This window comes from Ochotona princeps, chromosome X, assembly GCF_030435755.1.
Source record: "Ochotona princeps isolate mOchPri1 chromosome X, mOchPri1.hap1, whole genome shotgun sequence".
Classification (NCBI taxonomy): Eukaryota; Metazoa; Chordata; class Mammalia; order Lagomorpha; family Ochotonidae; genus Ochotona; species Ochotona princeps.
The window spans coordinates 67246741-67269403 of record NC_080865.1 but is presented as its reverse complement, the minus strand read 5'-3'; the positions used below and the strand labels follow the sequence as shown (position 1 = coordinate 67269403).

The window sequence follows — 22663 nt, the reverse complement described above, 5'->3', positions numbered from 1 at the left end:
GCCCAAGGTGCCCAGGCCCACCCCTGCCTTTCCTCGGACAGTGCCACAAGTGCTCATGCATTGTCCCATCGCTGCTTCTGCTCTGAGGGATCCACTGAAGCCAGCTCCGTGCCTATGCTCTCCTCCCGAACTCAAACAGGAAAATACAGCAGCATAGTGCCAGGGTGGGAAGCCTGCAGTGGGTTGGAGATGGGGGGGCGCTGAGAAGGCAGTAAGGGGGAGAGTCCCAGAAAGTGATCTAGGCTCAGCCACCACCTCCCCTGGCTGGCATTGCCAGGCCTCGCACCCATCTCCTCCAAGAGCAACCGCTGCTTCCCTCCATCAACGCCTCCTGCAAGCCTGCTTGGCTTTTCCAGCTCCTGGAAAAGGACGCAGGTGGCCACGATGCTAGCGTCTGCCCAAAGGACTGTTTCCTTTACCGACAAGCACAGGTGGTTCTGGTCGCCTGAGAAATGTCATGCCCATGCAGCATAGAGACACCCCACCCACCACAACACGCTTCCACCCTGCTGTGTCAATTCACACGTGTGTGTCCTCCAGCTCCTCTTTCCGTGCAAGCAAACACACCCCTCTGGCTGTGGAGAGCCTGGCCACAGGACCCAGTGTCTGCCCACGTGACCACACAGTCCTCTTGTCTGCTGCTGGCCGACAGCATGGATGGTAGGGACCAGCTTCAGAAGATGAGCAGCTGGCTACAGGGACCAGAAGCTCCGGAGCATGGGGCAAAAGCAACAGGCAGGCGGCCTGTTCCAGGAGCCCAAGCTGCAGGCTTTATGCCTGTGCTGTGCTCTGCAGGGCGCTTGCATAGCTGCTAAGGAACTCTCAGCCAGGATTTTCTTTTACTACTACTTCTACTACTACTACTGCTGCTGCTGCTGCTGCTACTACTACTACTACTACTCATAATAATATAGGGATTGGCCCTTTCCCGCCGTTTTTTCCCTTCCCACAATTTTCCCCCATACTGTTATATAGAATAGCCCTTTATTAACAGTTGCTAGGTTACCGTTCTGCTATTAAAGTATATCATGACATTATAAGTACAGGCAATGATATAAAATCTAGTATGGTTTCGTCAAAGTATGTTTGAAAGTTTCATTGGGAGTCTACCTTTTATTCAGGAGTAAACATGCATTTTTTTTTTACTTCCTGGTATTCTAGTCTCCATTTCACAGTTAATCATGAGAATATATTTACTTGTTCACCTATATACTTAATTGTTTTGTATTTTTGCTTGAAAACTGTATTATATCACACAGATCATATAATACTTTTTCCTTTTGGAATTGACTTATTTCATTGAGCATACTGGTCACCAGTTGGTATCATTTTGTTGCAAATGATAGAATATCATTCTTTTTAATGGCTGAGTAGTATTCCGTGGAGTAGATTAACCACTGTTTCTTTATGCTCTTCTCTTTCAATGGGCATCTTGGTTGTGTCCATATTTTAGGCATTGCAGATTTTCATCAGAAACTTTCAGTATTTTTATTACTCCTCATGTGATATGTAAAAATTCATGTGTGTGTGAGGATTGGTCTGCAATAATAATTATAAGTAAAGCAAACATTCAAGTCCAAGATTCTACCACTACAATGATCTCTTTTAACATTTGTGCTTTTCCAAGACAGACAAAACTGCCAGTTTATCCTTTCATAAGCCTTCATGTACTGTAATCACAAGGATAAAAAGCATGCTGCATGCTCATAAATTTATATAATATTTTGGTAAAAAGCACCATATGTTGCTGAATATTACTTTTGGCACCTTAGGGCTTCACTTGAAAGGATAATTTAATTTTATTTAAAAGCCAGAGTTACAGATGGAAGGGGAGAGAAGGAGAATGGGGATCTTCTGTATCTGCTGGTTCGCTCCCCAAATATATGTAGTGGCCAGGGCTGGACGAAGTGGAAGCCAGGCATCAGGAGCTCCATCCAGGTCTCCCAAATGGTTTTTAGGTGCTCAAGTGCTTGAACCATCCACCACTGCTTCACTAGACACAATACCGGGGGAGCTGGACTACAGGTGGAGCTGGCACATGAAACTCGTACTCTGACTTTGAATGTCAGTGCTGCATTTGGCAGCTTAGCTCACTGTGCCACCACATTTGTCCTGGCTTCACTTTCTCAACTCTGGTGTTAACTTGTAGATATTTTCTTCAATAATTCAATGCAGATGAGAATATACTGTATTTGTTCTGTGAGATATTAACCAATTTTGTATTTAATCCAGTAGCGTTATGCTGACATTTATTGATTTTTGTCTAAGAAATCTGCTATACATGTTTTGTATGTGTTTTAATATTGAATCTACTGTATTTACTTATCTACGGCAACAGTTTTCTTAATCTCAGCAATTGTGTTGAAAATATTTCATTGTAGTTTTTATTTATGAGCCATAATTTTGTTTACAAAATTTACAGTACTCAAAAAAGAAATAAAATTTTCATTATGTCAAATAAAATATTTACTACTTCCCCTGTGTCTGGATTCTCTCTCCAATCCACTTCTATATCTGACTTTTGAAACTGTCCTGTCTAAAGTTGTGATGTAATCTGTTGTGGTAAAATATAAATAAAATTTTGCCATTTGGCTATTTTTAAATATTTATTTTAATTGGAAAGGCAGGTTTAGACAGACGAAGATAGTCCATTTGCTGGCTTACTTCCCAAATGGCTGGAATGACTGGAACTGTACTGATCTAAAGTTGGAAGCCAGGAGCTTCTTCCTGGTCTGCTCTGTGGGTACAGAAGTCCAAGACCTTGAGCCATCCTCCACTGCTTTTCCAGGCCACAGGCAGGGAGCTGGATGGGAAGTGGAAATGCCTGGACTCAAGCAGGTGCTCACACGGGATGCTAGCACTACAGGCAGTGGCTTAGCCTGATACGCCATCAAGTTAGCTCTAAGAAACTTTTTTTAGTATGGTGCATTTTATTTCAGACTGTGATATATAACAAGTGATGTAGGAAGTCAAATTGAAGTTGCATGGAAATTGTATATAAGTATATGCACTTTTTAAAAAAATGGTATCTAATTTTGTATAGCTGTACAACCAATGACAAGTTTCACTACATAGAATATCACTAATATAATTTCATGTCAATAAATCAATCTATGCACAATTCCTACAATGGATGAATGGTATTTCCTTAGCACTTTTCCTTGGACAAGGACCATAAAGGAAATCCCATTCCTGACCTCAGTTAATTGGAGGGTTTTTGTTTGTTTGTTTTATCCATTAGATGACTTTAAATTGTAAAATGAGCATATTTGGCATACTTAGTTCCCCCAAACTGGCCTTCTAATTGTCCAATTGTATCCTGCAATAAGTCTTCTCACCTATTTCAGGCATATTGGGTACATGTATGCAGATGGAAACAATTTTCTAATTACACACTTTTCCTCACACCATCACTGCCCACTTTCAAAAGTGACATAATGATTTGTTTCATCCTATCGGCTAGTAATCAATTTGAGTCCCTCTTTTCCTGCAGATCCCTCTGGTACTTCAGGCCATATCAATCTTCTCCACTCCTGCCCCTTTTTTTCCTTAAGATTTTCTTATTTTACTTGAAAATAAGAAATACCCAGAGCTACAAGGAGAGAGAGAATTATCCACCGGCCAAATGGCTGCTATGGCCAGAGCTTGGCCAGTCTGAAACTGGGAGCCAAGAGTTTGTTCTGGGTCTCCCCCGTGGGTACAGGGTCCCAGAACATGGGCCATCCTGCTCCACTTTCCCAGCCATTAGTATGGATCTGGATCAGAAGTGGAGCGGTTGGGGCACAAACCAATGTCCATATGGGATGCTTACAACATGGGTGGATTAGCCTGCTAAGCCACACCACAAGCTCAAGTATTTCCTCCCTAAGCTCCAATAACAGGATTTTCTAACAGCATTTGTTTGGCATACTAATCATTAATATTTGTTATGTGTGCCCAATGTATTCACACCTGCTTTGTAAACTTGAATCATTTATGCTGACTTCAACACACAACTTTATTGAAAACACAGACTTCAGTAGAGAACCATATAGTTAAACAACAAATAGCAGCTTATTCCGGCACAGTTCTTAGAAGATGAACAACAAAAATATCACATCTGAACAACAAGACAAATTTCAACAATTACATTTTCAGTTGCAATATTAATTTGGCATCCACAAAACAATTCAGCACAAAATAAGAGTTCGCAAAGATTAACATCAACATTACAAATATAAGTTACAACACAAAACCAGACTGTGAACACCAAAAGCACTGTTCAGGGCTCTTTGGGAGCATAAGGCTGAGCGGGGGCAGGTGATTAATCATATTAACTTTGTTGTCCTGTCTCAGGATCATTTTGATTGTCTATTTGGATTTGTAGTTGCTTAGCTAAAGCCTCAAATTCATGGAATGCAGATGTAAGTGGCTCAAGACTGATATCATCATCAATTAAGGATAATGTGCCATTTCTTATAATATTACTGATGTTCTGAAACATCTTAACAACAATTTGAATATTATCATGTGACTCTTCTAAGTTAAAGAGACCTATAAATATTGATAGGGCTTTGGCACTGAATAGATTTTTTATCACCATAGGATTTACGGACAAATTGAGTAGCATTTTCAGAACAAGAAATTTTGTTCTTGCATTGCCTGTGATTAATAAGGAAAGAAATCCAGACACGTAATTGTCAATCAGTGAATGATAGTCAGTGGTCACAGTGAGGTGTCTAAGCATCCTTAGTCCAAGCATCTGCTCAAGGGAATCTACCCCAAGAGCAAGTGTCTCCTCACACACTTGGCAGATAAATGTCTCAATCATGTTTAGATTTGGATAAGGTGGAGCCATTTGAAGCATGGTTTCCAGAAATTGTGTCCTAACTCGGGAGGATGGATAATTGAGCAAGGTTTCAATAAGTGAGACAACACCTGAATCCCGAATAAAATCTTTGGTAAACTGAGAAGCACTTCTCATCCCCATTGCAATTTTAGATATTTCCTGGATGAAAGGATCACGCACTCTGTCCATCAGTAAAAGGAGTTCTTCAAACTCTGCAGAGTCAATTCTAAGCTCACATTGTATGCAGGTGCAGGACCAGTTCTCAGTCTCTGCATTTTCTCTTTCTTTAAGGTGCTCTCGAATTTCCTGGACTGAGCGGTAGGAAGGATCATACTGAAATGGGTACTCAGGTCCAGGCTCATCAGGCTGAGGCAAAGACTGCTGCTCTTCCCCGTCTAGGTTAGGTTCCAAGGGCATGGGCTTTGTCTCAAGTGTTTCAGAAGCCCCTTCAGTAAGTGTAAACTGGCTTGTGGATGGGAAGCCAATCTCATGGCAAGGGGCAGGTCTGAATTCAACAGTGACCTCTTCCCAAGTTTGGGGCCTAGACGACGTATCAATTTCCTGTTCAACTGAATCTCTGAACCTGTTACTGGCCTTGTATACAGGATTAGGATTCACATCAAAACAGGCTTCATCTCTATCCCAGAACCAGGATCCAAATATGGCCTCTTCTTCAGACTTTGGCTTGGGCTCTTCTCTGGCCACAGCCCCCAAATTACACTTTTCCTCGGTCCAAAACAGGGATCCACCAATAACTCCTTGCTCAGTTCCTGGCTCAGACTCACAGACTGCTGAAGCCCCAGCCTCCAAACTGGTCTCTTTCTCTGCCCAGAACCAGGACCCAATAATGACTTCCTCCTCCAACCTGTGCTCTTCGTTGGCACTGTTACGGTTATTAACATCTTTCAGGGCCCGTGATTTCAAAATAGTATTGGGCTCTCCCTTGTCTCTGTGCTTGAATCTACTATTTTCCTCTTCTCCAGGCAAAAACCAGGACTCCTTATAGAACTCATCTTCAGACTCTGATTCAAAACAGTCCCCCGTCTTTGTCCTGAGCTTGGACCTGGTATTTGCCTTGTCCTTGACTCTGGACCTGAACATGTCATTGGCATTTTCTCCACCCCAGAAGAATGGGTTGCCAGTTTCATCCTCAGATCCAGACCAGGAATCAACATAGGGTTCTTGCTTCGATCTGGGCTTGGACCCAGAGTTATTAGTCTGATGTTTAGCCCTGTGCCTGGACCTACTACTGGCTTCTTCCTTGGGCCATGATCTGATACTGGGCTCTTCACCAGCCCACAAAGAAGACACTGATGTAGAGGTCTCATCTGCTGACCAGAATCCAGACTCATTAGAGGCCTCCTCTCTGGCTCGGGGCCTAGGATAACACCAAGACCCCATATTAGTCTCCTCCCCTGGTCTAAACCAGGACTGGATTCCTGTCTGATTTTGGGTGGTAGAAAATGGTTCAGCATCCATATTGCCCAATTCTCCATCCACATTTGATTTAGTAGCTGACCGAGACTCAGAACTGACCAGTGGCCAAGTGACAACATTAGGCTGGGATATACCTTCTGCTTGAGACAGTGCCTCAGTCCCAAATTCAGTGTGAACCCATGCCTGGGCTTTACCTTTGGGTCTTGACCCAGGAAGTGCCTTGGCTTCAGTCTTAGGACGTGCCCCACCCACTGCCCTGGCATCAGTTTTGGGCCTTGCCCCAGCCACTGCATGCGCATCAGTTTTGGGCCTTGCCCCAGCCACTGCCTGAGCTTCAGTTTCGGGCCTTGGCTCAGTCATGACCTGGGTTTCAGCTTTAGAACTTTCCCCAGCCACCATCTGTGCTTCAGTATTTGGCCTTGGCCCAGTCATGGCCTGGGACTCAGTTTTAGAACTTTCCCCAGGCACTCTCTGCACTTCGGTTTTGGGCCTTTGCGCAGTCATGGTCTGAGACTCAGTTTTAGAAATTTCCCCAGACTGGGCTGGGGTATCCTTTTTGCGCCTTGAGCCAGACATAGATTTATTCTTATTCTTGGATCTTGCCCCATTCATTCCTTGGTTCTGGTTCCTAATCTTGGGTCTGACCACCAGAGGAACTTCATTCTCTCTCTCAGCCCCACCTACAGCCTCTTCCCCAGCCTTCTTTCTAGGCTGAGCATGAGCATTAGTCTCAGCCTCTGCCCCAGTCATGATACAAGTTATAGACACGACCAAATTAATAGCCTCTACTTAGCTCTTGGCGTTGATTGCAGATCTGTCAATGGCTTATACCTTGATACTCTGTTGATTCAAATGAAAATTTCAAAGAGAGTTAAGAGTCACTTGCCAGTCCAGCAGCCAATCACCCTCTTTTCAAGCACAGTCTAAGTCAAATTTACAAAATTCAGAGGAGGCAAAACCGAGCTGGGGGAGGATGGATGGCTCCTGGTGGGTGCAGACCAGTTGCGGATGGTGGGCCACAGCAATTCCAACACTATGGGTAGCCACTAGAAAAGGATCTGGGGAGAGAAAATGAAATTGGAATCTAAATCTCCTCCGTCACCCCATGCGCAAGATTAAAAAAGAGGACTGGTGTAAAATGCTGGGTGGGAAAACAGGAATAGAAGGTCTCTGTAGCTGCTGCCTGCTACACATGGGTTTGCAGCTGGTGGGAAGTGTTTGGGAACTAAGAGGGGCTGAAGAGCCCCCGAATGGACCCTCATCATTCCTGGAGCTCTGCTAGTCTCCACTACCCCACCCAAAGTGAGCCCGTTCTCATACCAACCTTCACTGATGTGGCGCAATCTCCCCCTCCTCTCTTTGAGCAACTGGAGTCAAGCCCCACAGCTGACTGCGGTGGGGAGGGGTCCTAAGACATGCAAACACAGGAGAGAAGGGCATCTGAATGCTCAGCAGATGGCACACACCCTAGCCCCCGGAAACAAACACCTCTTCCCGCTGGGATCAACGTCTACAGCTGTCCCCTGCATTGCCCCCTCCTCACCAGCCTCCAGAAACTTGAGCCAGTCTCTTCCTTCTCTCCTTTCTTGCAGAACTGACCAGCCTTAAAGCAGGCCTATGGACAAACAGATGGAAAGGTAAGACAGGCAAGAAATAACAGTAGCAGTTGAAGCCTGTGTACAGACGGATACCAAGAAAAGCAGTCCCAACAAGATCTGTCTTTCAACGTTGGAGGTCACGCTGGTGGAATATTCTGGTCTCAGTCCTGTTGCAGGGTTCCAGACAAACTCCTTCCCTTGACGTCATACTCTGCCCAATCCCCCCCACCCCCTGCCTCCGACTCCGAGGATTCACCACTAGGTGCACCACATCCCCATGCCTTGCGCAGCACAAAATGGGAAGAAGACATTGCACATTCTGGAAAGCAGATCACAAAGTGGCACTTGTGATTATGCCTCTCTCATCCTCCCGAGCTGCAGAGGCCCTCTCCAGGCCCCCAGCCTGGGAGGGTGGAGAAGCAAGGTGAAGAAGTACCTGCAATGCTGTTAGAGAAGAAACTGGGGAGCTGCTAATGGGCGCCAGACACGCTGTGGCAGCACTCACCCCCATCCCCACCCCCACACACACCACACACAGGTCCATACAGCTAAGTCACTTTCTGCTTCTCTTTGCACTCACGCTTCTCCTCTACGGATAGGCACCACCGCCTGTCAGAAGACGCTACACATACCATGCAGACGTGAGCCCTGGACATCAACCCGAAGCTTGCAGGAAGGGACAAATTGCAGGACCCCGGACCCCCATGGACCACTTTCCATACTCAGGGCTCTCAGCTGCTCTCCACTGGACTGCCCACAGACCTCAGATGCCCAACCGCCATCCTTCCCTGCAAGCCTCCCCGGGCGTCCCCCAGCCCAGATCCCCTTGTGCCACTTCTCCCACTGCTGCCTCCCCATTGCCATCTCCAGGCACCTGCCCCCGTGCAGGAGGGCGGGGCACCAGAGCAGGGAAGGTGGCTGGCAAACTGTCCACGCCTGAGCCTCCACAGGATGTGCTGCTGCCTCTAAACCACCTCCTCCGCCATGGCCCAACCAGGCCTGCATGCAGGGGGCGCTGGCAGCACGTACTTCTCAGCGACAGGGGTCCCTGATCAGCGCAGACTGGCTCACAGCTTCCCTGCCAGGCTGTCAGGGTGTGGGACCAGCAGTCAGCCACCGACCATGGGGGCCACCCCGCCGCCACCAAACCCCACTTGCCTGCACGGGCTCCAGGCCCGGGCTGCAGCCTGCCCTTCCTCCTGTTGCCGCTCCTCGCTCTCCTGGCCTTCCCAGTTGTCCGTGCCACCAGAAGAGCACAGACGCCAGCGCCCCCCGCGCCTCTGCACCAAACCAGCCAGGGGCTGCGCAGGCTGCGGCAGGAGCCCGGCGCCGCGCGAGGCTGTCGGGAAGAGGGCGGAGGGATATGTCGCCAGCAGCTCGACGCCCCCTCCCAGGCCCACCCTAGTTCCGACCCTGGGCTGGGCGGGGCCAGCACGAGCGCCAGCCTCGGGGCGGGACGGCACGGGGGCGCCCACGGCCTGCAGGCCCCCGCGCGCCCACCTGGCGCCCACCAGCCCGCGCCCGCAGCAGCCAGGGGCTCGGGCAGGCGGCTGTCCGGCAGTGGGGCGCGCTGGCTGCGGGGGTCGGCGGAGCCGCGTCCCCCACAGCAGCAGCGGAGGGATACAGGCCGCCGCGGGGCGCCTCTGCACCTCAGGCCTGAGCGCCTGGCCCTGCCGCCCCCTCCCTGGACGCTGCTGGGGGACCCAGGGGCTGCCAGTCAGGCTGAGGTCTGGGCGGGCCGAGGCCCTGGCGGGGGTCCTGCCCTCTCTTGGATGCCTTCAGGAGCCAGCCCAGGGAGGAAGGCACTTTGGCGCCCAAGAGAACACGACTGGGGGGCCGCACAGAGCCCTCAGCCTTGCCCGCCTCTCACACAAGGCCCACCTGTCCCTCCAGCCCTAGCAAGCAAACCCCTGGTCCGTGGCCCGAGTTGGCCTTTGGCCCACACTGCCTTTTGCTCATTCTGTGATGCCAATTCGGTCCTTAGTTATGTAATGCCCACACTTGCCCAAGAAAGAGGACGCTCCCCTCTCAGGACCCACAGGTGCCCATAGAGCCACCCTCTGTTGCTGCCCAGTGGCCACGTGGCAGGCCCGGGGCACAGCACGCCCTGGGTCTCCTTCACTCTTCTCTCTCTCTCTTTCCTTGTCAGAATTTTCAACCTGTTGCCTCTCAGCCTTTTGGCTAAGATCAAGTAAAACTTGATCTGAAAGCCAGAGAGGGAGAGGGATTTTTTTTTTTTTCATCTTGTTCTTACTCCACAAATGCCTGCAACAACAGCCAGGTCTGGCTCAGGCCACAGCCATGATTCAGAACTCCATGAGGGTCTCCAGGTAGATGACAGTGCCCCCAAGTACTTGCGTGGTCCTCTTCTCCCTTCCCAGGTGCATAATCAGGGAGCTGATTGTACTGGAGAGGTTGGGACTCCAACTGGCACACCTGTATGGCATGCCAGGCTTGCCATTCAGCTGCTTTACCACTGTAGCACTCAGCAGGCCCATCAAGTCTGTTGTTTGCAATCACATCTAAGCCCTCAAGGCATTTGGCAGTGTGGAAAGTGGACAGGGATTCAGTCACCTGGGCCTCAGCCATTTGCTGTAGCCACCTGCCTCATTTCACCAGTTCCTCTCAGGGAAGAACCCACTGATATCCACTTCCCCAAGACAGAACAACCTGGCTGTTCTCTGCATCCTCTCCTTTCACTCACACATCCTTGCTCCAGCCTGGAGCCCATCGCTGTCCTTGCTGCATTGGGCAAAGACAGCAGTGTGATCTACAAACTGGATGCTGTCACCGCTGCACAGTTGGAAACTCACTGGAAGGCCACCGTTGTTGTGCTTGGAAGAATAACGGTAACTCTAAATGTGTGTGTGTGTGTGTGTGCGTGTGTGTGTGCGTGTGTGTGTGCAAGCGTGCACATGCTGTGCCCTGAAACATATAAAGCATGTTTTGTTACCTGGCAAAGAATTAAACTTCCAGATAAGGCTAAGGTTGGCAGTTCACTGAACTCTGAACAAAGATTCTGCCAGGTTATTCTTACAATGTTTTTTCACTTTTGGAAGTGTCACTTTCAGAGTGACACATTATGTGAAAAAGCAGATAGGCTTTTGTTGGCTTTGAAGATGAAGAAAGTCTGGAGCCAAGTGAGACAGGCTGTATCCAGAAACTGTAAAAGATAAATATGCTCCTCCGGTATGAAAATAATTCTACCAATTCTTTTACTTTAGTGTGGGTAATGCCTTTTTGTTTGCTAGCACCCAACAGAGTCAGATAATGAATCATGCTATTTCAAACCATTATGTTTGTAGTACTGTCATCCATTTTTTTCTAGGTTGTATGTGTGGATTCACCCTGAGTTGCTTCAAACATATTAAAAAAGAAATACTGGTCTCCACAGCTAGTGTAGAGTCATAGTCAACTAACACTCCATCTGTGATGCCAGTTTGTGTTTCAGCTGCTGCACACCCTATCATGCTCCCTGGTAGAGAAGCAAAAGATGGTCCAATGCCTCTGGACCCTGTACTCATGGGGACACCTGGAGGAAGCTCCTCTCTTTGCTTTGGCTCAGCTCTGGCCATTGTACCCATTTGGTGAGTGAACTAGCAGATGGAAGACCTCTCTCTCTTTTTTTTCTCTTCAAAATCTACCTTTTGAATAAAAATAGAATAAATCTTTAAAAAAAATACTTAGCCTGTGGCCCAGCCCAGTGTTTCAGTGGCTAAATCTCACCTCACACGCACCCAAGATCCCATATGGGAACCAATTTGTATCCCAGCTGCTCCATTTTCCATCCAGCTCCGTGCCTGTGGCCTGGGAAAGTAGTAGAGGATGGCCCAAAGCCTTGGGACCCTGCACCGCATGGGAAACCCAGAAGTGAATCCTGGCTTCTGCCTTCGGATTGACTCAGCTCTGGCCATTGAAGCCACTTGTGGAGTGAATCAGCGAACGGAGATCTATCTCCTTTCTGTAAATCTGCCTTTCCAGTAAAAATAAATATTTTTAAATGCTATCTGTATTTTTATATTATTTTTATTTTGGGTGCTAGAAACCCAAAAGAGTCTTTTTTGATGACATAGACTTTTTTCTTGCCGTTATTTTCTAAAGTATACAATATAATGATTTACACAGCCTTCATTGCACATATACATGATTTTGAGATGATGTAAACTAGATGGGAAAATGTGTAGTGGTCAGATCAAATACTATTTCATTTTTTAAAATATTTATCAACTTTAAAGAGTAAGAAACAGAACTTCCAACCTCTGGTTCACTCCCCAGTTGGCAACAACAGCCAGAGCTGGGCCAAGCTGAAGCCAGGAGCTCCATCTGGATCTCCCACGTGGGTGTCAGGGGTCCAAGCACATGGGCCATCTTCTGATACTTCTCCAGATATATGTAGCACAGAGCTAGAATAGAAGCAGAGTAGCCAGAACTTGAACTGTTGCTGTAATATGGGATACTGGCATCACGTGCAGCATGCTTAAGCTGCTATACCACAATGCTGGCCCTCTAAAATTTGCTTTGATTAATGATAGTTTCTGGGTTCTTCTTAGTTGATTACTCCCTGGTACCAGTATTCTAAGAAGAATTTCTTGGAAAATTTTGAGACTACCAGTAATGAAGTATTTCTTTTGTATTTTTTAAAAAAGATTTATGATTTGATTTTTATAGCTAGGTCTATGGTCTGTGTCTGTGTTGTACTAATTTTATTTTTAAACTTTATTTATATGAAAGGCATTCGGCACATAACTCCTCTCTCAATTTTAGATAAAAACAATCACCACCACCAGAAAAATTACAGAGAACCTTTTGAGTGCATCTAAAAATGATTAAATTTCTCTCCCTCTGCCAGATATGCAACAAAATACTTATTATTTTATTTATTTATCATTTTACTTGAGAGAGAGAGACAGAGATGTGAATATGTGTTCAGTGGTTCATTCTTCAAATGCCTGCACCAGGAAGAGCTGGATTAAGTTGAAGCTGGAAGATCAATCCAGATCTTCCACATGGGTGGCAAGAACCAAGAACTTGAGCCATCACATGGTAATTCCCAGGATGCACATTAGCAGGAAGCACAAACCTGGAGTGGTGTCAGGTGAACCCTCTGAATAGCCATTCCAATCAATGCCAGTCACTGTACCAAATGACTATCCCAAGGATACTCAATTCTTCATGAGAACTGAATGGGTTTCCTGAATGTCTAATTCATGGAAGCCCCTTTTCAATTCTGATTTGCAGAATTTCCCAGTTCCCTGCTGTCCACACTCAGCTTCATCAGATTCATAAACGTGACATTTAAGAGCTCTCAATAGTTTTAGCTCCAGTGGAATCTGTTCCAGGTAAGATTTTCCCTAATTTTCATTCCCTTGTGATAGATTCAAGAGAGTCGTCTATTCGCAGGTTGGAAAGCTTTTTCTTATCATAAATTTGAAATTAATGAATTGCTTATATATTTTAGCTGAAGACAAAATATCTGACTTTTGATCTGTGCTTATCCAAGATGTCTTGACAATTTTTCTCAAGGCTCTCAAGGCCTCTTTAGGAATAATATTTCTGTTTCATTCTCAAGTATTTGAAAATACACAAGTGTTAATGGCAACAATAAAGTGGCATAAAGTGACTTTGTTTTACAAGTAAAAATTATAGACAACAGATTGTTTGAACCAAAAATTCCTCTCTAAAGAAATAGCTAGAAATGTTTTCCAAGGAAATAGCTAGAAATGTGCAGAATAAATTAGCTATAAGAAAATTATTATTGTGCTGTTCTTTCATTTAGGATCTGACCCCATGAACAGACTATAACTGGAAGTTTGACTACAACAGAGAAAAATAGACAGTAGTAACCCAGGCAGCAACAAACACAAACACCCACACAATCTGCAGATTTCAAGATTTGCTTTCAAAATCCTGGAATTCATTAAAGCATTCCTGTTGGGGAAAAAGGGCAAGAACCTATACATATCAGAATACATAAATGAAATATTCATCCAGTTCTCGAGTTTTCTCATAGGTATCTGAATCACAGAAAATTTTACACTAGGAAAAAAAGATACAATTTAAGTATATAGGATTTATAAAATTTTCGTTTTTTTAGTATACAAAATTTGTGATATTAATGAGATAGAATGGATGTGTTAATTCACTTCATGTAGACTCCATAATGTACCAATACATATGAACGTCTTGTACACCATGAATATATATAATTTTAACTTTTTAAAAGATTTTTAAAAATTTGTATTGGAAAGTCAAATATACAGAGTGGAGCGACAATGTGGAAGATCTTCCATCCACTGATTCACTCCCCAAGCAGCCACAATGGACAGAGCTCAGCTGGTCCGAAGCCAGGATCCCAGAGCCTCCTCCAGGTCTCCCATGCAGGTGCAGGGTCCCAAGGCTTTGGGCTGTCTTCGATTGCTTTCCCAGGCCACAAGCAGGGAGCTTGATGGGAAGCAGAGCTGCTGGGATTAGAACGGCACCTATATGGGATCCCGGCGCGTACAAGACGAGGACTTTAGTTGCAATACTATCGCGCCAGGCCCTATAATTTTAATTTGTAAGTTTTTAAATTGAACGTTAAAAATGAATGGGTCTGTTTCAAAAACATTTTGTTAGTGTTGCAAATTATCCGATTTTTGTCAATATGATATATTAAAAACAAAATCTTTTTTTACTTTGCTTATCATTGTGAGTTTATCAGTTAAGATATCCTATATTATATTAGTGGTAACACAATCCCCAAATGTTGGTAATTGAAAATGACAAAAATACATTTTTTGTTCATACTTCAACTCCATCACATTGATCTGTTGCAAGCTCTGCTTTACTGGGATTAAGACAATTACCATCTGCAGCATTGCTGGTTACCATGTAATAGGAAAACAGATCATGACAAATCTAACAGTGGCTCTTAAGAATTTTCTCAAAGAACTGATAAAAATCTTTCTGTTCCATTTACATAGCCATGGTTCTGTTCAAAAAGTGTGCAGAAGTACAAGCTTAAGTGTTTAAAAATTGAACAGAATGAAATCTTGGTGAACAACACTAATAACAAAAATCCCAGACTGTTTAGTACAAAATACATACTTTATGTCAGGTAACTATTCACTCAGCTTTTCATTGGGTTAATAGCCAGTTGACTTGTACCATTTATTTATTTATTCAGAAAATTAGCAACATATCGTCATATATATGTTTGTAACTGGTGCTTCCAGAATGCAATTTTTATTTTTTTAAAAAATAGTTTCTTGAAATATAATTGATATACCATACACTTTACCTATTTAAACTTATAATTCAGTGGTTTGTACTGTATTTATAGAGTTGTTTATTCATTATAAAATTCAATTTTGGAACATTTCCACTAGCTTATGATGATACTCTCCATCCCTTAGTTATCAGAATACATATTCCCAACTCCAAAGCAGACATAACTGCTAATCTACTTTCTGTCTCTTATAAACTGTCTTATTCTGTTTATTTGATACAAATGAAATCACACACTGTGTAGCTGTGATTTGGCCTTCATGTATTTCTGTAGCACATCTCAGTAAAATTTAGCCCTGCACGAAAGAGCACTGGTGGAGGTGCCCATGGATGCTTACGGTGTGCCTTTCATGAAATACTTTATCCTGACAGACAGTCTAAGGTTAAAGTTTCTGACCTGTGACCAGGTGTCCCTCTCAGAAAACTTGTTTACACTAGTAGATACCTCTGTGGTTCATCTGACCTCTTTTCATTTCTTTTCCTACCAAGACAGTCACTCTCAAGGAGAGCTATGACCAGTAGTTTCGTCAGGCTTGCATATGACAGTCAGTTGAGAAGCAGAGAAGGCAGCACTACAAAATACAGAAAAGACAAGAGAATCGCTTCTTGGCCTTTTGGCTAAGATCAAGTGCAGAAAAGAACAGAAACATTTGATTACTCAGATACTTAAAAGGAGTGCTCATGAGCGTCATAGGCAAGTCTGGGGACATGAGGATGCTCAACCCAGGGAATGGCAAGCAAAAGAAATGGAGGAGGGAAAAGAAAGACAAAAAAAAATAGAGAGACAAAGAGAGGGGCGAGACTGTGGACTGAGGTATTTATTATGTCTTTATTGTGGTAAAGGGAATTACTCAAATAGGTAAGCTTAAAGTAAGCAGGCATGAGTTCTGAGAGGTCACACTGTGACTGAGAGGTGATCTCTTCATAGTCTATGTGATGTGAGGGTCATGTCATATATATATACACACATATGTATGTATACATATATGCATGTATATATGTATGCACACACAAAACATGTGTAAAAACCATAACATATAGAACATATAATCTACACCATAGGATTATGGTGGCTAATATGGAGTGAAGTGTAAGACAGATAGGTGGGTTGACTATATTTACAGAATAAAGAAGTAGAAAACTGGGTCACTAGATACTAATTCTTTTACCAATATTTATTTTTATTGGAAAGGCAGATTTACAGAGAGAAGAAGATGCAGAGAGGAAGATCTTGTCAGCTGGTTCACTCTCCAAGAACCTACACTCGCCAGAGCTGAGCCAATTCGAAGCCGGAAGCCAGGAGCCTCTTCCGGGTCTCCCACGTGGGTATAGGGTCCAAAGCTTTGGGCCATTCTTAACTGTTTTCCCAGACCACAAGCAGGGAGCTGGATGGGAAGTGGAGTAGCTGGGACACAAACCAGCACCCATATGGGATCCCAGTACATGAAAGGCGAAAATTTAGCTAATGAGCCATTGTACTAGGCACACTAGATACTAATACTACCAAGAAAGTTAACTCTAGCTGAAATAGATTAGACGGCAACATGAAATTACAGGAATTTTGCAACAGTGGTCCTTTGTGATTTGCTTTGTCACTTAACATAATGTTCTAAAAATCACTTGTACTATTTATCAGTGTTTTTACATATCTGAAAATTATTCAGTTGTGTGAATATGTCACATTTTTCCAGTTATCAGTTTATGGACAAAGGTTCCTTTTAAACACATTTTCTATTATGAATAATGCTGCTTTGAACATGTACAATATTTTTTGGAAATAATGATTTCATTTTTCTTGGATGTATGTCTTGGAGTAGAATTGCTACAAAATATAGGGCCTGGCACAGTGGCCTAGCAGCTAAAGTCCTCGCCTTGAATGCGCCAGGATCCCATATGGGCACCTGTTCTAATCCCGGCAGCTCCACTTCCCATCCAGCTCCCTGCCTGTAGCCTGGGAAAGCAGTCGAGGATGGCCCAAAGCCTTGGGACCCTGCACGTGCATGGGAGACCTGGAGAAAGTTCCTGGCTTCTGGCTCCTGGCTTCAGATCAACACAGCACCGGCCGTTGCGGTCACTTGGGGAGTGAATCATCAGATGGAAAATCAGAGAAATCTCCCTCTCTCCTCCTCTATGTATATCTGACTTTCCAATAAAAATAAATAAATCTTAAAAAAAAGAATTGCTGCAAAATATATTCACTTGTTGAAGAACTACAAGACTGTTTCTTAAAAGAACTGTACCATATTGTATCCACACTCTCAGTGTATAAGGATTCCAATAGCTCCATATGTTTGTCAACATCTTTTATTATCTGTGATTTTATTAAAAGCCTCCCAGTGGGTGTGAAGAGGTATATAATTAAAGCTTTCCTTTGCATTTACCTGATATCCAGTGATATCTTGAGTCTTTTTTCATGTACAGGACTCCCAGATAGTGGCTTTACCTACTGCCCCATGTGTCTTACATCTTTTGGTTTGATTTGGGTTTTTGAAAAGGCACCACCTCTCCCAGTATTTGAATACAGGCTTTGTACAGGGGTACACCTCCACCAATCAGCCTAGTTAGATATTGTAGGCCCTCCTAAACCTTTTCTGAACTTTTGTTTCCTGTGGTATTTTCCCAAAGATCTGCAGCTTTAACATGTTATGGCATTCACCTGTATTTCACTTCTAGTATCTTCTAAATTATGTCTCCTATTGAATCAACAGTCCAAGTTCAAAGAGAAACGAAGATCTCAGACACAACAGAATATTTGACACATGTTCTGATTTTAAAATTTCATTGTGCAGCCTGGTGCAGTAGCCTAGCAGCCGAAGTCCTCACCTTGAATGCGCAGGGATCCCATATGGGCACTGGTTCTAATCCTGATGGCTCCGCTTCCCTTCTAAGCTCCCTGCTTGTGGTCTGGGAAAGCAGTCAAGAACAGCCCAAAGCCTTGGAACCCTGCACCTGCATGGGAGACCCGGAAGAGCTTCTAGCTCCTGGCTTTGGATCTGCTCAGCTCCAGCTGTTGTGGCTGCCTGGGGAGTGAATCATCAGATGGAAGATGTTCCTCTCCGTACATCTTTCCAATAAAAAGTAAAAAAAAAAAAAAATCTTTAAAAAAAATTTAGAAAGCGTTTTCAGAACTCAGTGAAATCTGGGGGAAAAAGTTCATTTTGAGGGTGAAGCCTGTTAATGTAAGTTTCTTCCTAATTGTGCTGTGCTATGCTTTGTAGGCACAGGTCCACGGATGGGCATGAAAAACTTCATAAATTTCTCCATTCCTTTTGCTGGAATCCCTTTTTTAGTTTTTATATTAGCCTGGGTGCTCTATCTTCTTAACTCTTCTTTATAGCATAACAGAATGGCATAATACTGTTTTGTGACAGGAAGAGGGCCTGGGTCTTCCTAATCTGTCATCTGGTCACTCTACTGTTGAGATGTTTCTTTATTCTTTAATCATCGCTATCTCCTTCCGTTGTTGTTATCACAGATATTATCTTTGTATTTTTTGCTTGAAATCAGCAATTAACTTTTTAAATGAATTTGTCTTTTAGATCATGTAAAAAAAAGTATGATTGCAATCCCAAATTCTAGTGTTATTTTTTTCATTACTCATATTTATATTTACTAGACATTTTAGAGCAGCTTCAAGTTACTGCCTACTTTCTTTGTACTTCATTTTCCATAACTCCCTTTAGCATTTTATATTGAGTATTTACTGTAAATGAACCTTGCATGTTTCTTTCTATATGAGAATGTCTTAATTTTACTCATTTTAAAAAATTATTTTATTTGAGGGCCTGGCAGCGTGGTCTAGTGGCTAAAGTCCTCGCCTTGAATGCCCCCGGATCCCATATGGGCGCCGGTTCTAATCCTGGCAGCTCCACTTCCCATCCAGCTCCCTGCCTGTGGCCTGGGAAAGCAGTCAAGGACGGCCCAAAGCTTTGGGACCTTGCACCCGCATGGGAGACCTGGAAGAGATTCCTGGTTCCCAGCTTCGGATCGGCGCAGCACCGGCCATTGCGGCTCACTTGGGGAGTGAATCATCGGACGGAAGATCTTCCTCCCTCTCTCCTCCTCTCTGTATATCTGACTTTGTAATAAAATAAATAAATAAATCTTAAAAAATTATTTTATTTGACAGGCAGATTTTACAGAATGAAAATGAGAGACACAGAGTGAGGTCTTCCAGCTGCTGGTCCACTCCCCTCATAGTTGCAATGGCCAGAGTTGAGATGACCCTAAGCTGGGAACCAGGAGCTTCTCCTGGATCTCCCATGTGAGTGCAGGGGCCCATGGCTTTATGCCATCCTCCACTGCTTTTTCAGACCAAAAACAAAGAGCTAGATTAGAAGTAGAGCAGCAGGGACATGAAATGCTGCCCAGATGGGTTGCAGGAAGCCATATGGAAAGGCAACATCACAACAGTACTCCGCTAGTGATACATTTGTAAAAGTGCAAATACTGGATCCAATGCTATGAATTTTCTGCATTTATTGATACTTATTTGAAAATCATTCCTAAAAATATTATTCCTGCATTCAAAGCATTCAAGTCACTGGCGTATCTATTATGTAAGCTTTCTGATTTCATGTGTAAATTAATCAAATAGAGTAAGTTCACCAATATCAGGTGAAAACCTGTATGATTCTTTCACTACAAAGGAATATCATATTTCGGGCTAGCACAGTGGCATAGCATGTTAATCCTCAGCCTGCAGCACAAGCATTCCATATGGGCACCGTGTCGTGTCCTGACTCTTCAACTTCTGATCCAGCTCGGTGCTAATGTCCTGGGAAAGTAGTGGAGGATGGGCCAAATCCTTGGGACCCTGCACCTGTGTAGGAGGCCCAGAGAAGGCTCCTAGCTTCAGACTGGCTCAGCTTCTGCTATTGCAGCCATTTGGGGAGTGAATAAACAGATTGAAGATCTTTATCTCCTCCTCTGTAACTCTGCCTTTAAAATTAGAAAAATAAATAAATAAGATCAGTGTCTCTCCCCCACCACCCCATACATACAGTGTCCTGTAGATCACATTGCTATAATCGTAATTTTTTGTGAGTGTTGGAGGAAGGCAAACTCACTCTTTGTCAAAATGAGTCAAATGAGACATATGGAACATATACTTTAAAAAATGAAAATGCCAGGCCCGGCATGGTAGTTTAGTAGGTAAAGTCCTCGCCTTGCATGCACCAGGATCCCATATGGGCGCTGGTTCTATTCCCGGAGGTCCCACTTCCCATCCAGCGCCCTGCTTGTGGCCTAGGAAAGAAGTTGAAGATGGCCCAAAGCCTTTGGAGCCTGCATCCGTGTGGGAAACCTGGAAGAGGCATCTGGCTCATGGCTTCAGATTGGCTCAGCTCTGGCCATTGTGGCCGCTTGGGGAGTGAATCAGCTGACAGAAGAACTTCCTCTCTGTCTCTCTTCTCTGTATATCTGACTTTCCAATAAAAATAAATCTTTGAGAAAATGAAAATGGCTTAAATATGTTTACATTATTTTATATTGTTGATGTAATAATATGCCACAAATTGAGAGATTTTAAAATACATATTTTTTCACTGTTTTGGAGGAAAGATTTTGAAAATAATTATCATTAGGCCAAAATCAAGGTTTTGACAGGACTGTATTAGTTTCAGGGGCTCTCTGAAAGAATCTTTTCTTGCCTTGTTCAGCTTATGGCTGTATTACATCAGTTTCTGCCTCTGTAGTCACATTGCTCTATGTTCTTCTATGTGTGACTGTTTCCTGTGTTTGTTACTTATAGGAACAATTGTGATTGTGTTTCAAGACATATGATAATCCAGAACAACCTCTCCAAAGTACTTAATTTAATCATATTGTAAAGATCCCTTTTCCCACATAAGATAATAGACATACAGTCTGAGCATTTAGGATGTATATATAATTTGGGGGAGATCATTTCAGCCTACAACAATATTCATAGTGATATTATTTATTATGCATAAAATTATAATAATTCCAAACGGTGAACAAGCCTAATTGGTTCAGTCATGTCAAAATCATATGTTGTTTTCCTATGTGATGATTAAAACTGAGCTATAATGTAAAAAATAAATTCTTAAAAGCAAACTGTACAACCACTAAAATATGAAATGTCAAATTTTTATATTTACCAAGATAGTTAGTAGTTTTTATTCTCTTTAATTCTTTTTTTTGTATTTTATTAATGTTATTATTATTTTTTTACAATGCGGTTCCATAGGCTCCAGGGTTTCATCTTCCTCATCCCCAAACTCCCTCCTTCCTACTGATTTCCACCATATTGCTGTAGTAGTATAGTCCTTCATAAGCAGTCACGTCAATCATTCTGCTATTTAATTGTAACCTTACTTTCTAGGAATGGACAATGGCAGAGGTTTCAGCATCCTATTGTCAAGATGCATTCAATACTTTCATTTGTAGTCCATATTTGATTTGGAAGTAGAGGTGCATACTGCATTGTATCTTCAAAATTGGATATGTTAGTTTCTATTACACAGTTTCTATACTTCCCCTTAAATGTAAAGCCATAAAATAAAATCAGCAACAGGAAGAATAATAAAAAGTTTACAATAACATGAAATTAAATAATATTCTACTGAATTGCCAATATGTCATTGAAGAAATGAAAAAGAAAATTAAAAAACGTTCCAGATAAAAGCAATTGCAAAGCAAAAACTAAGGTAAACAAACATACACTTGTAATCTCACAAACGAAGATTTTAATAGTGCCCAGAATACCAGAAACCAAAGAGAACCAGCAGAAAGCATCTCTAAAACTGAATAAATTAGACTGCAATGAAACTTCTAAATATACCTAGACAACAGAATATTAAACTTTCTAACATTGCCTATGGCAACAGTGTCATGACCTACGTAAAGAACAGAAAGTTGTAGTCAAGACTACACTTCAGAGACTAGTTTACTACAAAACACAGGGGACAATGAAGGGGAGACGTTATAAATGTCCCTTTTAATACTGTCTTTGCTACATCTTGTGGGATCTGATACTTTTGTTTTAAATGTCATTTCCTTAAAAAAGTTTTTTTTCTATTCTAATTTCTCTAGAAATGTCAATATTTAAACAGCTATAGTACATTATGCATTTTGCATTATGAATTATTAGAAGAATTATAAATTATTACCAAACATGTGGAAGATAAATTTGACATAAATATTAAAATGTGTAACTTTCAGGCCTTTTAGGAAAAGTTTTAGGATTTTTCATGTACATATACTCGTTTCTCTGGTGCAAATTATATTTAGAAAGTTTATTACTGTAATTTCTTTGTAGGTAATAAAAGTGAAAAAGCAGTGCAATGCACCTCATGTACATGAATGGTTCAATAAACTTCCCGCAAAAAATGGAAAATGAGACAATATGAGGAAGAGTAGGGGCTAGCATTTGGTCTAACAATGAAAATGATTAAAGTATCTGGGTCTGATCCCTGGCTCTGCCACCTAATTCTAGTCCTCCATTAATGTCACTACTACCATGTGTGATACTGGCTCCTGGCTTCTGGCTCCTGGCTCCAGTTCTGGCACA

The 22663-nt window shown here is 43.1% G+C and overlaps 1 protein-coding gene across 1 annotated transcript; it reads right to left on the bottom strand.

The window, feature by feature from the left end:
* Positions 1 to 2661: 2661 nt before the first annotated feature.
* GPRASP2 (G protein-coupled receptor associated sorting protein 2) lies at positions 2662 to 9023 on the bottom strand. Its single transcript, XM_058658905.1, has 4 exons — positions 8893 to 9023; positions 7809 to 7880; positions 7590 to 7673; positions 2662 to 7323 (listed from the first exon to the last, which is right to left on the bottom strand). The coding sequence occupies exon 4, from the start codon at positions 7013 to 7015 to the stop codon at positions 4313 to 4315; it is 2703 nt and encodes a 900-aa protein (XP_058514888.1). The 5' UTR covers positions 7016 to 7323; positions 7590 to 7673; positions 7809 to 7880; positions 8893 to 9023; the 3' UTR covers positions 2662 to 4312.
* Positions 9024 to 22663: the final 13640 nt, after the last annotated feature.

What these genes read in the sequence shown, in the direction of transcription:
- GPRASP2 (XM_058658905.1), bottom strand. Translation starts at nt 7,015, where the DNA reads ATGACTGGGGCAGAGGCTGAGACTAATGCTCATGCTCAGCCTAGAAAG.